At 43.5% G+C, this 18,469-nt stretch overlaps 1 protein-coding gene across 1 annotated transcript; it reads right to left on the reverse strand.

Moving 5' to 3' along the window:
* Nucleotides 1–4,544: 4,544 nt before the first annotated feature.
* C5H4orf54 (chromosome 5 C4orf54 homolog) lies at nucleotides 4,545–14,352 on the reverse strand. The gene is made up of 2 exons (XM_084860233.1): nucleotides 9,322–14,352; nucleotides 4,545–4,786 (listed from the first exon to the last, which is right to left on the reverse strand). Exon 1 carries the CDS (start codon nucleotides 14,350–14,352, stop codon nucleotides 9,364–9,366), a length of 4,989 nt encoding a protein of 1,662 aa, XP_084716359.1. The 3' UTR covers nucleotides 4,545–4,786; nucleotides 9,322–9,363.
* Nucleotides 14,353–18,469: the final 4,117 nt, after the last annotated feature.

An 18,469-nucleotide genomic window follows, 5' to 3' on the forward strand; every position in this document is an offset into this window, starting at 1 on the left:
ATGTGCACGCAAATATGACTGGGCTATCTTAGTACCTATACTGTCCGGCAGTCTGAAAATACTACATGTATTTGATGATATAGACAACTTTTGTGCAGCATGTGCAGGTCTGAAGAATAAGAGTACTTTGAGAATCGGGATGTTTTATGAAAAACAACAAATATGTATTCATCTTCTTTTAAGGAGCATTGGAGGGAGCAATCCTATGGCCACTAGTCAGCAGCTAGACAGCCATAGGATACATTGGTTTCCAGGAACCGACCTTGGAGCACATGCTCCGAGGTTGGTTTCCTGAGATCCTCCGCCCCCCACCCCAGTGCTGCCTTGTAGGCAATGCGGAATGGCCCTGCACTCTACACTCGTAATAGCAGCGCAGAGTGGCGTAAAAGGGACGTTCCCAGGGCAGGCGGAATTGCTGGTACGACACATCCTATGTGTTGTCTGGCCGCTGCCACTCCATTTTCCTGCAGCTAGACAGCCGAAATCATCTGTCTAGCTGTGAATGCAGGACAGGAGAAGCATGGAAGAGACGATCCCCTCCATGCTTCTCCTGTCCTGCACTGGATAGGCAGTTGCCTCCAAGTTTGGAGGCGGCCGCCTATCCCCATAGGATTGCACCCTACGTTAAAAAAAACCCAAAAAACAAAACCCAAGCTAGAAAAACAAAATTATTTATAGCATAGAAATGACTAGGGATTAAATTGGCAAGCAACATACTCTTATTCTTCTAAGCTGTTATGATTTCTTTTCATACAGTAATACAAGAAAATGGGAACAGCATGTCTTAAATCATTCCCTAACTGGATATATACTTGCAGAGTATTTAATAAGGATATAAGAGCTTAAAACTTTGTCACACATGCCACTGAAAGCACCTTTGAGCCTCCCTCATGTTATCTGTAAGCACATGTGAATGACTATAATGCAGCTCTGACTGTGCAGGAATCCAGCTTTTAAATAGATGAAATAGACCAAAGGTAGGTGAATCACATTTTCAACCTTCAAGAGCTGTTAGTGCCCCCCTCTGAACAGTGCATAACTGGTCTTCCATTCACCATTACTTTCTGGAGTAAGCAAATGGAGGACTGTCCTCTCCTGCAACAGCTTAAATTGGCATAACAGTTTTAATGCATGGATAATGTCTTTAGTTATGGTCAAAGGAAATGCAAATGAGTCAGAGCCGTAGTGATCTCCTGAGTGAGAGGCATGTGTGAAAATGCTCTTACATGGTAGAAAATCAAATGGTCCATCTACCCTGTCCTATCATAGTTATAAATTCAGAATTCAAAAACAAGGACACAGTTAAGGGCATTGCTATACACACTTAAGCACCATTGCACTCGATTGTGGCCCAAGAAATGTGTTTTTTTTTGGGGGGGGGAATCAACAATGTGGGACAAATAAATAAGGTTCATACTTAGAGTGCCACAGCTTATTTATTTTGGCTGTATGCTTGCATTAAGAAAGGTGTTGTGATATTTGGTTTAAGGGTGTGATCTACAAAACTGCTGTGCTATGCTGATGGTCCACTAGCCACAACAAACTGCAGGCTAACCGAAATCCACACACTGCATGGTTCACATGCCATGCAATCGCCTCTAAAGTCGCTGTGACTGGCAGGAGCATTTGCAACCACTTCAAGCTAGAAGCTGAATGCCTGTGATGACCCACTGCCGGCTGGGAGCTGCTGCGACTCCTCCGATCAATTATAGGAAACACCAGCAACTATTGTAATATGGGAGTACGTCTCAGCATTGTGGGGGATTGGCTGTTGTGTCAGCATGGCACAGTTATAGATCACACCCTTTGTTCTGAAGTGCCTTGGCCATGCATTTGTTAAGGTTGATACAGCAAACCTACTTCTCCTTATGAATTATTAAATACAAGATCTCCTTCTCTTATAGTCTAGCATTTTAACATGCTACACATCAATATTTTGAAACTGAACTGTATGTAAATCTTTAGGCATCTTTACCTCGCATAGGCTTTGAGCGTTTCTAGTTTCCATTTCTATTATACGTTCTTTATAGCAGCACAATACATATTTCACTACAAATGCAACAAATGAAATATACCTAAATTAACTAATAATGTGCTGTTAACACATGAAGGCAGTGACCTCCACTAAAACCTAAAAATGAGTGAAATCTCCCCTGAGAAATTTTGCAAGACATATTGAACCTCTTTTTGGCTTCCCTTGAAATTCCTCAGAATTTCTTCAAATTCACTTTAGGCAAAATATTGTAATAGCTTATAGATGTGCAGAACCACCCTAAGGGCATTGTGGAAACTCTTTTAGCTTTCCTTGAAATTCCTCAGATGTTTTGCCTGAGGAGGAAAATCCAAATTCCCTCCAGTGGCATCTCTACTAAAATCAAAACAGGCAAATGGCACACCCTATCAGGGAAAGTGGCACCTCAACTCTAATTGCCCTGGTATTAAATTGTACTGGTTTCAGTGCAACATATGGTGAACAAAAGACATCCCTGTACATTTGGGTGATGGGGGTGGGTTAGGAGTAGCATATTTGACAGAGCATATTCTATCTTCATGAGCCACATGGCACTTATAATTAGTTGACATGGCAGGCTGGGGTGAATCTTAAGGTCGGCATCAGTGACTCAGCCTAGATGGGAAAAGGATATGAGAACACTCACACAACATGTCTCTTTCTTGGGGTATTGCTTTTTGCCCTGCTGATTTTGCAGTTAAGCACCACACTGGGAGCTCAGGATCCTCCTGTATGGATGTGTCCTAAGTGCAGTTAAGATTGCAACACCTGCACCAAGTAAACCTCCTACAAACACCTCTCCATTTCAAAAGTTCACTAAAGTGTTCATTCTTCTCCCCTGAGAGAGCTTCGAGGTAAGTCTTTAAGCTTTAGCTTGATGCCAAATATACATGTTACTGGCTTAGGAAACTGACAAGAAATAGCTGACTATGTTAAAATTCACAAGGTATTTTCTAAAACAATCTCTGAAATGCATACATTTGCAGAAAAAGAAAAAGAAACCCCAAACAACTTATAGCTAAACTCCTAGAGAGAAAGGAAAATAAATGTTACCCTCTCTTCTGAAACAAAAACTTTAAAACAGGTTAAATACCTTTGGGACAGCTGCACAATATTCAGATATCAACAGATATACAACTTTTCCTACATGAAGATAAAATGATAGGGAAAGATTCACAAGTTGAATTTCTGCCTGTTGCACAACTGTTAAAGGCACCAAACCCTGTCAGTGAAAAGGTAGTTATATCCCTTTTCTAGTTTTCTATTATGTAAAAAACAGCTGTGGAGATCCAAAGCTCCCTGTGATGTCACAAGATAATATGAAGCAACAACTTTTAAATAACAACGTAACCAAAACATGTTTCCAGTTATTTCCATAATCAGGTTTTGGGGAAAATACATTAACATAATCTAAAGCAGGGGTGAGCACCATTTTCACCCTCTCCCCCGGTCCCTTCTTCCATGGGCCACAATCTGCCAGGCGACCTGGGAAAAAGTTATTGTTTTTTAACAGCAAACAATGGCATCTGTAGCAGCTACGGAACCCTAGAAAAGTTAAATCTAGCTTGCAAACAAACAGTAGTACTCAGAATGCCATTTTTTTCATTAATATTTTAAAACGGGGGGGCTGGGGGCAGTGGTGGGGACACAGGTGGCCTGCGGCCAGATGTTGCCTACCCCTAATCTAAAGATTATGGCTCCAGTCCAGTTAAAGTTAGTCATAACTAAGGTTTCAATTATATGCACATGAATTTGGCAGCAAGGCACATTGAACTTAATGGGATTTACATCCAAGTAACATGCACAGGATCAGGCGCCACATGGAAATCAGTGGAACACGTTAGTCGCACAACTAATATGTTTTCATGTTCCACTGATTTCCTTGTTCCATGGATTTCTAAGTCCAATGGGACTTGGTGATGACTAACTTTAGCTAGACAAAGTGCATACCTATAATATAAACTTGGCCCTAATTCAGCTCCTACTGAAGATTATCTCAAGACTACAACTGACTTCAGTGGACAACAGTTTCTTTAAGTGTAACATGCGTGCATTGGCTATTACTTGCAAATTCTGAATACTTTTGAAGAGATAGAACTAAATCTGAAACGCCACTTTTACATATATTTTTTCCCCTAGACAATGGAGTACTACCTATAAAATGTATCAAGTTAATCTTAAGGGCAAACTACACCTTTCACACAAATGTGCATAACAAAGACCCTACCATCATATTTTAAAAAAGAAAAGCAGCTGGGAGAGAGGAGTGGAAATGAGAAGGGGTACTTAACCCTTTAACTGCCAAATGTTTCACCCAAGGGGTTCCAGATGTGTGTTTACTAGGGTAGGTCAGGGAAAGGGTTAAGCACCTGCTTGCTTTCCACACTTGCTACTTCTCCACTCAAAGCTGTTTTTATTAAAAACAAAAAATGGCTCTTGGTGCTCGTTTATATGCATTTGCATGTAACATATAGTTAGCCATATGTGTTACACAGGTATAAAGGTTATCTGGCTTCTACACTAAAAACAAACAAACAAACAAACAAATCCTTTATAGAAAATACCACATCTCATCCGTCCACATTTGCATAATTAAATTTATGCATAGTTAAGATGCAGGGGGGGAATTATGGAAACATGAAAAACAATAACACTTGTTTTGTACAAAGCAATGCATGAGAAATACATAAGAGAGAAGCAGCAGCAGCTTAAATGAGAGTTTAGCATTACCAAGTTATTTTCAGATTAAGGGAGAGAACTTCTTGTTCTTTGTGCCTGTAAGATAAAGCACACATACATTATATTCTTGATTTGCTCCGTAAAGGTTATTAGAAAGAATCTTAGAATAAAGGCCTAATGAGTAATCACATTTATAACACACTTCATTGGACACACCGTTTTACAATTCTTGTAATTTAGTTCGTAGGGGAGCAGCGGTTCAAAGAAAATACATTAAAAATATTCTACTGGGTCAACAGAAGTGCCTTACTTGAGTCTGGGGAACTCTTTGGGGCTCATCCTATGTAATTAGTCCACTATTTGTCTATAATGTGCTTTGTGAGTGTTTAATATACAGGCAGCTCTGAATTCACTATAAAAAGTTATTCCAGATAAATAGTTCAGTCTAATTCCCAACAAGAAGTTGATCTTATAGAAAATAAAACTGGCTGGGTTCAGATGTAACATGAAACCATAGATCAATGGCCTGGTTCACATGTACCACTAATCCAGGTTTAAGCACTATGTGGATGAGTCTCTGCGAACCTGAGTAAAATGTTAAGCTTCTGCATTCTCTCTTCCACTCCCTTCCTTCCGTGGAGCTGGGAGGAGGACATAATCAGGATTTAATTTCGGTTTCTATGATTCCTGACTTGTTACATACAAACCAGGAATTGTGGATTAAAATAAATATTGCTCAATTGCGAAACAAACCAACTACAAATCCTAGATTATTTTGCTGGTTTGTTTAACTAACTAGAGTTTGTTTTAAACCACAATTCCTGTTTGTACGTAACAAAACAGGGAGTGTAGAAACTTAAACTGAATCCTGGTTATGTCCTTCTCCTGGCCACGCAGGAGGAGGTGGGGAGGAGCGTGCACAGGCTCACTGATATAGTGCTGAACCACTGTATAGCATTATGTGCAAACACAGCTATGGAATCTGCCCCAAAACTGTAGTTTGGGGCTGACAGAACAGGACCTGAAACCACCATTTGCACTAACATCAGGCAGTATCCATTGTTGCCGATGTGCCTCCACTATTTGCATTTTGCCAGTGGGACCCGCCACTAGTGCAACAGGAAGCTTCCTAGAGGAACCCTGGAAATGAGCTGAAACACTAGTTTCTGGAACGAGACGGGTCAGCAGAGTTCCCTTCTGCTAGCTCCGCTGACCAGTTCCATTCAGGAAACTAGTGTTTCGGGTAGTTTCTGTGGTTGCTCTAGGAAGTGCTAGCTTCCCATTGTGCTAACGGTGGATCCCGCCATCGCATAGGCAGCATTGGATACTGCCCTGTGGTTTGTCATTACATCTGAATTCACAGACTACCGACAAACCATAGTCAGGGCCATTGCTCTGTCTCAAAAGGCTGTGGAAATGGGAATTAATGTATGATGCTGAGTAGTGAGCAGATGGAAAGTGAAACCAGAAATGCAGCTCAAAACCATGGTTTGCCTGCTGTACATCTACCTAGACGGCCAAACTATGGTGTCGGTTCATAACTATAGTTAGCAGAAACCATGGTTCTGCATTACATCTAAAGCCAGCTACCGTGTCTATTTTAATCTCTCATCTTCTTATGCTCAGATCCAGGAAAAACTATCCCAATGAAAGCCAAGATCTCCCTGTTTTAAGGAAGAGCTCTGTACAACCTGATAGACAACCACTCTATTAACACCATTAGGTCAACAGAAGATTTTCTCTGAATCCTTCATATTCTTAATCTATATTACATCCCCCATTCTTGAAAACTGGATTTATAACCTAAGATGATATTTCAATGTGTTCAAATTATATGAACGTTTCACTGGAACCACATATCAAAGTGCAAATTTAATTATTAATATTTTTCCATTTCAATTTATAGTTCCTGTCTGTTTATTTGTAATACTTACTGGTTAACTACAAATTTTATGTAAATGAGTATAACTGAGTCCTAATGTCATATTTTAAAATGAAAAAGTTTTGGGAGAAGGCTATTTACAGCTGAGAAGTAGCGGAGGGAATAGCTGCTGCTGGCTGTAGACTCCAGATGCAACTTACTGTAGACAAGGTGCTTATCCTTTTCCATACACCCTGCCTCTCTGCTACCAATCCAAAATACTTTCGGAACCCTATGGAAGGAAAACCTGCAGGGGGTAGAAGCTGAAGCAGAGAAACCATCATTTCTCCAGTCCAAATTATCCCCTTCCCACAACCTTTCTTCTTGCAGGGCTCCAAAAGTATATTTTTGGACCTCTATGGAGTGAAAAGCCGTGTGTATGTGTGTGTGTGTGTGTGTGTAAATCAGATGCGTTTCATTTTAAAAATAGACATCAGGGCTCAGTTATGTGTTCGCCTTTAACAATGCTTGCAATAAAACATATTATGGGCAGGGAAATGAAGCAGATATTCAAGCAACTTTAAAAAAATAAAAACATGTATTAAATACAATTTTCTTTTTAATACTGTATTGGAAATTACTACATCTCACATAGTGCACAAATTTAGGGCCAATGAGATGGTGGACCTCCTGCACTATATATATATATATATATATATATATATATATATATATATATGAGCAACCATTGGAACCTCCAAACTGGATTGGAACCACAGCACCAGAGGAGTAGTTTAACCCTTTCTCCCATGGTGTTTCCCTGACTGAATGGCCTCCCTTCTATCCTCCAAAGCTGCTATTTCCCCCCACCCCTGAGCAAAGTCTTAAGTGGGTGATTCATGTCTAGAATAAAGCCATGGGGGGGAAGTTTAATTTCAACCTTAAGTGTTTTAACCCTGATCTGGGTCCCCCTACCCCCAGCTGCTTTTAAGTTTAAAAAAGACTGATCTGATCACATATCTCCTGCCATTTCATCTAGTTGCACCCTTAGAAGAGCATGCTTGCTTGCAGTTCTAGCGTCAGAGGGATCTGACAAGCTTATTTGTGTAACCACAAGTATAAAGTATCTCTTCCGTTAAGATGAAAGATTTATTACTCTCAAGCTTATCCGTCAATACACTATAACAAAGACGGAGTGAGTCTACAATACACTGCATGCATGGGGCAACCACCCCAGAAAATAAAAGCACAATACAGTGCAGGAGAATCCTGCGCTGATGCTGAACCTTGGCCAAGACACACAGCTCCATGTTTACCCTGCTCTGCTAGTGTCCCTCAGGGGGACAGAGGGCCAAACTAGACATTGTGTGTGTGCTTGGGACTGGCCGTGCTTCTTTCTTTACAAAAAGCAGACATTGCTGACCCCATTCCAGACCAGGACCAGGAGAGAGTTAACCCTTTTGCTGAACTCCCGCGCACGCAATTTTTAAAAATGATGTATTTTTTTTTAATGACTTGATGTGGTAATAGCTTCCTGTGGTCATTTGCTGGATAGCTGTGAATGTTATAATTGCTCTTTGTTTGTTTTTTCTGGCAGGACATCTGTATCTTTAATATATCTTCATAATGGGAAAAACTCCACCTGTGGAATATCTGCTTGTTGAGCCAGCTGCTAAAGCCGGATCAGAAAAAAAGTTGGCCACCCTAGTGTTAGTATGAACAGTCTCATATGTCACAGATGAGTGATGAAATGGCAGCTCAGTGGCTGTTGGTATTTCTTTGAAGTGTGTAGCTGGAAGTGTGTAGCATAAGCCAGGTGGTGATCTGCAGTCTCACCACTCCTGTGATAGGGTAGATTATTCCCACTAACAGTCACATGTAGTGATATGAGCACACAGAAGTGGTCTCCGCAATTCAGCTGTATGTTTGAATTCATCCTGTGTTGCAGTCACAGAGAGACCACTGAATCGGAGCATCCGTTCTTCCAAAAAAATACTTCTGTTGTATACCCTTCTTCCTTACAGAAACATCTCCTCACTTACGTTTGCGTGCGCGCGCACACACGTACACTCTGCTTTAAGGTGTGCGATAAACTATTCTTGAAAATGAGCAGTTACAGAGTACCTACCGCGAACACATTATGGTAACACTTCACTCTCCTTAATCACAGGGCTGCTTCATACATGCAATTACTTTTCGTGCAGGGAACACATGTATAAACTCATTGCATGTACACCATTGTGTGTGAATGCACCCCCACCCCTCCACCCCCCGTTGGCTATTGCTTCCCAAAATGTATCCCTTGAAAGAGTCAGGTATACATTCAGCACAAGCCTATTCATGAATTTCCACAGGTATATTGTCGCTAGGAAGCCGTAATCGACAGAAGGCATCCAATGCAGTTGGTACACCCCACGGAACGGATACTTGCCTGATCTTCACAAAGTGGCAATACATACTTGTCCCAGGGCAAAAACAGGCATCGCATGTGAGGCTAGCAGCTATATCCTCTTGTCATGCTTACTCTAGAGTAGGCGCAGGGTCCCCGATCTGGATCTGAAAAGACCCCCTACCCTAGAGCCCCGATCCGGCACCTCCTCTAGAGTAAACTCAAAACACCAAACAAAGCACCGTAGCTGCTAGACACACATTTAAAGCAATGTCGGTTGTAGCCCCCACCCTCCTTTGTAGAACAACGTAGCGGAGGAGATCGGTGTGATCGTGAACACGGCATCGGCTGGGGCTGCGTGCTGCCAAGAGCCCGACTTACCCGTCGCAGCAGCAGCAGCACCGGCCCTCGGCGGGCTCTCCATCACCGATGCTCCACGACGAAGCGCATGGTGGTGCCGTCGAAGGAGGGCGGCGCGATGATCCTGGGGCCCAACGGCTGCGAGGTGATGCTGATGAGCGGCGCTTTCCCCTCGCCGGGAGCCGCTTGCTGCTGCTGCTGCTGCTGGGTATTGCCCGTAGGCACGTAATAAGGGCTGTCCGCCCCGGGGCTGGATGCGGCGGCGGCGAGCTCGTTGCCGGGCTGCTGGGCGAGGTGGCCCTGCAAAGCGCTGGCGGGCAAGACGGCCGGCAGGAAGCCGGGGTAGAACATGTAGGCTGCGGCCGGGGCGCCGTAGGTTCCCGCCGCCGCGCCCAGCGCCAGGGAGGGCATGGGGAGGGTCATGGGGGCCACGGCCGGCGGCGGGGGAGGCGGCTGGGCCGGCAGAGGCACCTCCACGTACTGCCCGGTCTCGGGGTCGAAGAGGCGCCGCTTCTGAGGCGGCTGCTGCACGGGCGTGTCCACCACGTAGCACTGGCCCGTGCTCAGGTCCAGCAGCACCTTGCGCTGCGTCTGAGGCGGCGGGAACGCGGCCGGCTCGGCGGCCGGCGTCGGCATGGGCGGCGAGAAGCACAGCAGAGGCGCGGGCTGGGCGGCGCCCGTCAAGGCGGCGGCCGCTGCGGCGAGGGAGAAGGCTTGAGGGAAGATTTGCGCGGGAGACATTTCGAGCTGAGGCGCAGCGGCCGTCGCCTGGGGCTGCTGAGGAGGCGGCGGCGGCGGCTGAGGGGCGGCGGCGGCTGTGGCGGGGCCGCGGCTCCCCTCCTCAGACTGCTGTTGCGCCTTGGCTGGGTTGGAGCCCGCCTGGATCCTGCCGGTGCTGTACAGGGCGGCCGCAGCCGAGGTTGCAGAGACCGGGCCCTCGCGGCCGCCCCCGTCTCCTGACGCAGCCGCCCCTGGCTGCTCCACAGGCGGCGCCTTGAGAGGGATGGCCAAGTAGTTCCCACAGTCGGGAGCCACTGCCTTGGGCCCCTTGTCATGCTCGGCAAGGCACCCCTGCCTGTGCCCGAAGAGTTTGATGGAGCGAGGCCTGGCCTGGCCTTTGAGGCCTCTTGGTGGCGGCGGCGGAGGAGAAGGTTCTTGAGGCTGCTGCTTGGCTTTCTGGGCCTGGGCGTTGAATGTGAAGGTGCCGCGGGGGACCACAGGGGTTCTGCCCTTTTCTGCAGCCCCTGTCGTGGCCGTTGACGTATCCCCACGGAAGCTTGGGCCACGCTGCCGCTCTCGAGCCAGTGCCAAACTCTCGAAGGCGGCTGTCTTGGCTGAGACCTTCTCTGTGTTCTTGGTTGGGTTGGCAGCCTTGCTGCGGGGTTGGCGCTCTGCAGCAGGCCTGTTGTTGGCGATGCTGCTGGGGGATGTTGTCAGTCCCACACTCTGACCTGCCTCCTGTTCCTCAGCCTTGGCACCTACCGTTGACTCTTCCCTGGCACTAGTCATGGTTCCCATGGTCCGTTCCTCACTGGCAATGAGGGACAAGACATGGCTGTCGGTTATGGGCAGTGGGTCACTCTTGCGCTTCCACTCATTCTTATTGAAGCTGTAGAGCTCCTCCATGCTCCGTACAGCTGCTGTAAGTTTCTGCAGTGCCTGATGGTTCACCGTGAAAGGTGCCTTGATCATCTCTTCCCGTGGAGGTTCCTCTTCTTCAGTCACCACCAATGGTCCTCCCTTGCTACTTTTTTCCACTGTTGGTTGAGATTGTGGTGGTGGCTGTGGTTGCTGCCTCCAGGGCACAGAAGTCTTGGAGACTATCTTCAGCACAGCAGGCTGGCGAGGGTCACTTTTGTTAGGAGCAATGGTAGCCACGGGCAGCCTGCCCGAAGTCCTGTGCACCAGGATTGTTCCCTCTTGGTTGGAAGGCAGCATCTTGCCTCCGCTACTTGCTTTGGCCCACATCTCAGAAGTCTTGCTGGCCTTCTTGTCCTCTTTGCTGTTGCTTACTGCCTGACAAGTTATCACCATAGGAGACAGAGGCCTGGGAATGCCTACTGTCACCAGCTGGTTGGGTTTCTGTTCAGAGGTTCCCTGATCAGAGTTGACACTGCCTCTGTCACTGTTGTTATCCCCTGACTCGTGGCTGTAGTTACTCTTGATTAGTTTCCTGACATCTCTGACCTGGTGGATAGGCCCTTGGACCTTAGGTTTACTTTCTCTTACATTACGTACAAGAAATTGAGGCAATTTATCCATAGCCTCTCCTTTGGATGGTTTTTGCTGGGGACATCTGGTGTCTTCAATTGTCTTGAAAAAGTTTGGGACACTTCCAGCTATCTTGGGTGTGAGGAGCTTAGCAATATTGAAAGGGTGATCTTTGTTCTGCTGCACACTGCCCAAGCTGATCTTGATTTCAGGAGGTTTGGACTTTATCATCGTTGTGGCAATGGCAGTTTGAGCTGCTGCACTGGTTGCTGTAGAATATTTTGTCACCTGTGTGCTGGATTGCTTTTCTTTGGTTGTTTGTTGAATATTTGGGACAAAGAGACGAGACATTTTAGTTGATTTGCTGGCTGAGATTTCTCCCAAATCCGCCTTCCAGTCACCTTTGGATAAAATTTTCAGTTTTCCCACTGCAGCTTTTTCCTCCCTTTTCTCTGCTTCTTTTTCTTTCCATGTTCTAAATGCACTATTCTGACTACGGAGAAAAGTTGCCTTGAGAGTTTCAGAAGCACTCTTTTTTATTTTACATGCCTCTTCTAAGAACGTTTCGGAAAGAGATCGATTCAGACTAATATGCCCCTCGTGGGGAGTAGATGGCTTGGAAGTAGGGGACTTGCTATCAAAAAACTCCCCCAAATCATCTGCTGTTACAATAGTGTACTCAGAGCTGCCCTCTGAATATCTAGAATTCTGTCTCTGCAAACCCCCATCCCTTAACTTCTCTTTGGCGGTGCCCTCTACCTCTTTAGAAGATAAGGAATTGGACATACCCGAATATGTAGTGTCTGTGATCTCTCCCCTTTCCATTTTGAACTCATGCTCCCGTTGCATTTTCTTTGAGATAACATTTTTGAGGAGGCTTGATGCAAATTTTGATTTCTTCTGTGTGCCCTCCATGGTTTCTGCAGCCAACCCAGTTTGTTTGCAAGCTTCATTGCCCAGCTCCTTTGGCAGTGTTTCTGTAACTTCATCTGCGCAACCTGATCCAACAGTAGCATTTTCAGAAGGTTTAGCAGGTCTGGGGACACCCGCATTAGTATTGCTGCTGAAATTCAAAGTCTCCAACAAAGTAACAACCCGGGAGCCTGATTGGAGCCGTTTTTCAAAGCAAGGTGGTGTTTCAACATGCGTTATTTCCCCATCAAGTTTGCTGACAACAAACTCTAATGCTTTAGTCTGTGATTTATTGGAGTGAATATAGAACTGGTCACTGGATGTCTTTGTCCCAGCACTTCTATTCCATCCAGTGGATGCTGTGCTGCTTTTGAAAAGATTCTGCTCTGCTTTCTGCCCAAGGCTGCCACACTTTAAATCCAAGTAAGTTGACCACCGGTTGATTCCTAGGGTGTGATCCGAAAGAGACGTGGAGGATTCACTGGAGCTCAAGTTCAGGGTATCAAAGTAGGGATAAGCTAAGCTCCGGAATGCCCTTGCCGTGAGGCTTCTTACTTCTTTGTCTGCATCATCCAACTCACTTACCACACTGGAGGCACCACTTGAATATCCTCCTAATTCTCTTGCTCTTATGGCACCGCACCTTGTTTGCAAGCGTGCAGGAACTGCAATAAATTTTTTTGCATAGTCATGAAACACATCTTGCTTTAAACTTGAATTTCGTTCATGAGCTGTGGAGACACAGAGGCTCATGTCGCCTTCATGCTTGGCAGCATAAATAATGTTTTGCTTTTCGTGCTGGTTGCTAGGCTCATTTATAGCCCTGGAAGTTGGTTTGATTGATAGGAGTATCTGGCCTGCAGAATTCTCACTCATGCTGTTGAGGTTCTTGGACTGACTTTCTTCCGAGCTGGCGCATTTGTCTGTGCTAGGGGTATCATTTTCAGAATTAATGCTGACTATCTCTGTACTGCTGGTATTATCAATACTATCTGTCTGATTATTGGGATCGCTAGTGGTCGTGCTGAGATAACAGCTATTGTCCTCTTCTGTCTGTGTGTCTCCAAGAGTCTCTTCACTCCCAAAAGAAGCATAATCCACAAAGGAATAGATCACATTGTTGTCTTCAAAGTCCCACCGAGAGGCTAATCCATAGTCAAAATCCATGTCATGGTCCACTTCACTGAGCTGGATTTCATGGGTTGTAATGTAATGTGCTTCATCATTGTTGCTGTTGTTTTCACTGGTGTAGCTGTGTTGTGACTGCAGCAGTTGTGAAGCACGCCTGCACCCTACTCTCTGGTTACTCAGACAGATTTCTTTGCAGTCTGCATCATCGTCTTCATCACTGTCATATCCAAATGAAGAAGAGGAGGTTTTCCCCCCTGTTCCCAAGTCATCCATTTTTGGAAAGCTGCCTGTCTTTTGTACCGGTGAAGGACAAGAAGATGAGGATGATTCTGGGCAGCCATTTGTGTAAAGCTGAATGTTGGAGATACTAGGGGACAAAGTGTTCTCAGACCCTTCTGAGCTGGTGCCAGTGATGCTTCCCCCCACCTCATCAGCTTTCATCCCCATGGGAGAAGGAGTGCCTTCCATTTTAGATTTATAATCCTGGGATTCTCGATTTGCAGATCTGCCTGCCAGCATATTGTTAGCCAATTTGTTAACCTCACTGATCTCGCACGGTCCATTTTTAGGTCTGATAAAGGCCACTTTACTTCCATTCCCTGCCAACGTCAGTTTTACAGTTTGGGGACTCTCTCCCCTCCCTCCAGGGAAATCATAAATCTCCACATATTTTGATTCCTTGGAGGAGGATGTTGATGGCTCTTGAGAATGGTGCTTCATCGTTCTGCCGCAGCTTTCTCCAGCATTCCCTTTTTGCATAATGATCTGCTCAGCAGGCGATTTTGTAAGCACTTCCATGCCGATCGCTTTGCAAGCTGACTGATGGGAACAAAGAGATTTGGACCCAAGGCTCAAAGCTGGAAGACACGCACGTGTCTCCAATGGTGTGGATTCCAACTTCACTCCCTGTAGTTTAGTGGTAGACCCTGGAGAAACGCCCAATAGTGCTGGGGTAGTAGTAGGGTGGATGGCTGCTGTTGTCTCTGCGGAGATGGGGGGGTAGCTGCTGCCAGTGTCTTATTCCAGAGCTATGAAGTACAGTTGTTGGTTTGGCACGAAGAGCTGTCAGTCTGAATGCCATTGGTAACAGAAGTAGCAGCATTAGCAGCATCTCCAGCTCAACTTCCCCAGACATCCCGAAATGAAGAGAAAGCATATGGAAATGCTTATACTTCTAGTTATGAAGGGGGGATCCAGTTCATTATATAGTCATTTTTAAAAAGCGATTAGTATTTTGAATGGTAGGAAAGCTCTGTAATGGGAGGGAGAGTGGGATGGAAAGCTCATATTGCTGTGCTGCTAGAAGCATTACTTTTAAATATATACATACACAGGCACACTACCCCTAGATAATGTTCGCATGGCCAAGAACATAACATTGAGCTAAGCCTTACTAAGGCATTGAAGAGATCAAATTACTTGCATTTTTAATGGTAAACTTTTTTTAAGCCCAGTTTTCCAGTTCATGCTCTACATAGACTTTTGGACTTTGAGAAATTAGTTTGGTTTAAATTTTATGCAAAAATATTTAAAGTGTTCTCTGCATTCCCATTTTTAAAAAAATTATAACCCGATATCAGAATTCTTGTTTCTCTCAAAAATGCTTAAAACAGACACTTTCTGGATATCTTAGTACAACTCTTAACATGTCGTGGAATAGATGAATTTAACTCTGTTTAAACTGCACAAGCTCTTTTTGTAAAGCTGTCAAACCTATAAACTGAGTTAAAGTTTTACTCAAACCATGTCAGCCACAGTTAATTGCCTTATGTCCTATTAGAATCAAAGGAACTTAAGCTTGTCAAACTATATGCTGGATAGTGGCCACCTGTTATAATGAGATCTAATCACATTTCAGGACAGGAGACAAATGATAATCTTGGGTAACGAATCATTTACCTTCTCTGCGACTCTTGTAGAGTTGATCCATGGATAACAAGCAACTCTTTGTATCTCACAAGAAGAAAATAATTTCCTACGAATCTTCAGATGTACAAATGGATGGGAAGGCAAGCTGAAGAGGAGCACTGGGAAAATGTTGAACTGGTTTGGATTTTTGTAGCCATTGGTCAGAGTAAGAAAACTGTGGAGCATTTTTGTAAGATCAGTGTGGCTTGCTAGGTCAAAACCATTAACTATACATAGACTGTGTGTCATTTCAGCCGATTGAATAAAGTACTATTTTAAACTATCACATTTGTACATAGCAAAAATAAATGTGTTCAGCCATTACTCATAGCAAGAATCCCAACCCCTCTAATAAAATGTTCCTTCCCATCTTTCTACTTTCAAATATTTAAGAAGGAAAGCTGCTATTGAGGACAGACAAGAAGGAAAATACAAACTGTTTAAAATATGTGAGTTGCTCAAAAATTATGGATGAAGCAGAATTAGGTGTATGTAAACTGCATAGTCTAGTTTGGAATAATTGTTCATTTGAGGGATCTACGTTTGGGAAAACAATGTTCAAAATGCATATACAAAGTTGTGAGTTGCAAAATAAATTCTTTAAGGCAATATTTGCCAGTATTATAATTAATGAAATAGTGCAATTTATTTCCATTTTATCCCATTTTTCTACATGAAATGTACCCAAATTGGTGTACAAAAATATGAAAATAAACATTACAATAATTTTAAAACTAGAATGAACAAACACTAAAGCAGCAGTATAACAGCATAAAACTGTTAACACAGCAGGAAAAATGTCTAGTTTAATTAAAAAAAAAGTTTTCATAACCTGTCTGAAAGCAGGAAAAGAGGGAGCCTGTTAGATCTCTTCAGGGAGAGCAACCATGGCACTACCACCAAGAAGTCCCTGCCTCAGGCCCAACTACTTAATATATGTCTTGATTTGGGCAGAAAGGGGAATCAAAACTAGAATGGCATCCTCTATTTTCAGTGGATAGAGGCCAGAGTTTCTGAAGCTGATCTTAAGGCTCAAGTAGATTAATATAGATCAGCCTTCCCCAACCTGGTGCCCAATTATGCGATTGGTTTTCCTTGAAAAGAGTCGTTTGAACAAGCTATGTTTTCATCAGTGTGAAAAGAAATAGCAGTAGTAAACTTGAGAAGGGAAGGAGTTGTGTGATACAGGATGCATATTTCTAAGTTTGAGGTCTCAAATTTAATTAGTGGCATTTCTGTTGAAGATACTTCTAATAGAATGGTTTGGAGAGACGTCTGATTAAAACCCTGAAGAATTGCCTTTGAGACCCAGTCAAGGTTGACAATATTGAGTAAGATGAAACTGTCTTGACTAAATGTTCAGTGGATCCTTATGTGTCTTTAATAGAGAAAAAAGACAATTAACTAATACCGAAACAGAATGAAAATACATCCAAAGGAAAAGAGCAAAAGCAGTGAAATGTGTGCCAATTTCTAATCATTCCTGCTTCAGATGTGAATCTCATCTGAGTTCTTCTCATTTATCACCAGTGGCAATGTATTCAGAATACTTCAAGTGCCATAAAACAATCTGCTTTGTATTAAATTACCTGTTATGGTCTTTGGTACCTGGTAATTTAAAAGTAATGGCTGTTCAAAAAGATTCTCTGACCACAGAATAAGACACAATTTGAAATCCTGATTAGAACGAAGACAGCTTTTCTAGGAAAAAGGAATGCTCAGGTTATATTACATGCTGGATATTCAATCAGAATAAGGCACTGAGCCAGTCATACAGCTTTCGTAACATAACCTGCTATACAGGATACCCAAATTTGGGAATCAGTTTGAATCATGAATCACTTAACAGGCCATCTGTATCTAAGATCGGGTGGGAGGGATTTCAGCCCCTGGGGAGGAGAAAGGAAAAGCATCACAATTTCACACCTTAGCATCTGGTTATAAGAGCTATTTCAAGTGTCCAGATCAGAAAAATCCAGTGGGAGAAACATTTTCCAAGGAAGAAATGATTATGAAAGACAACAATTTATTTGAAAGCACAAGTCTGCTTTAAAAGATTTGGCTGCAAAGATTCCCCAATTACAACTTGGCATCTCTCAATTCCATATTGAAATACAACACATTATGTTTTTACAACATGCAAGGAGTTCACAGTGTGGTTTTCTTTTTGAAGTTTACAGATCACCCATGAACTAGCTGCTGATAGTGCCAAGAATCAGTTAGCTTGTGCAAAACAGCCCTCTAGTGTTGAAAGATAGGACTAATTTCTTGCATTTTTCTGTGGATTGCACATCTTCAAAAATATGCAGTTCCTTATTTTTGTCTATATTAATTGCCAGAGCACATTCACTAATATGGTCAGTACCAGGGAAGGCTAATAATATAGAGTGTTTTTTGTATAGAATGGTCATAACAAGTATTGGGCAATGAGGCCAAAATCACAAAGGAGGGACTCAGACAACCCCAACTAATTTTTGCCAATCACCAAATATTAGTAATCAAGTTGAGCTAAGCTATTTGAAGAGCCATCACATTATTAGTCAAGCTGAAAATTTGCCACATGTCTGAGATGTGGCTGCACAGATTTAGTGCCCTTCAGACAACCTATTTATAATGGATTTCCATCATTTGACAACTACAAATGCTCATTTAGAAAGAGAGAAATGGTTGCTTAAATACAGATTTCTGGTTCCGAAATACCAGAAATCTGTAGCAAGATGTCAAATAACCAGTATTTTTTCCAAGATAGACTGACTTGCCACATGGTGGGAATCAAGTCAAAGAAACTAGGTTGTGTGAAGGAGCCCATTATGTGCAAAATCATTGCTTCTTCTCATGCTAGGCTGTTACTAGACAGAAGAGTTTATTGACCATCATATAATGGCCAGTATAAACGAGCATATGAAGTAGGAAAAGATGCCATGATTTTTCAAATTAAAATACTGTTGTTTTAAACTTTTCAAAAATCTTCAGTTCTTGCAGAACTGGACTCAAAGGAATACTGAAG

Source organism: Heloderma suspectum, chromosome 5, assembly GCF_057233095.1.
Source record: "Heloderma suspectum isolate Gila_16-S chromosome 5, 16-S_ref, whole genome shotgun sequence".
NCBI classification, from domain to species: Eukaryota; Metazoa; Chordata; class Lepidosauria; order Squamata; family Helodermatidae; genus Heloderma; species Heloderma suspectum.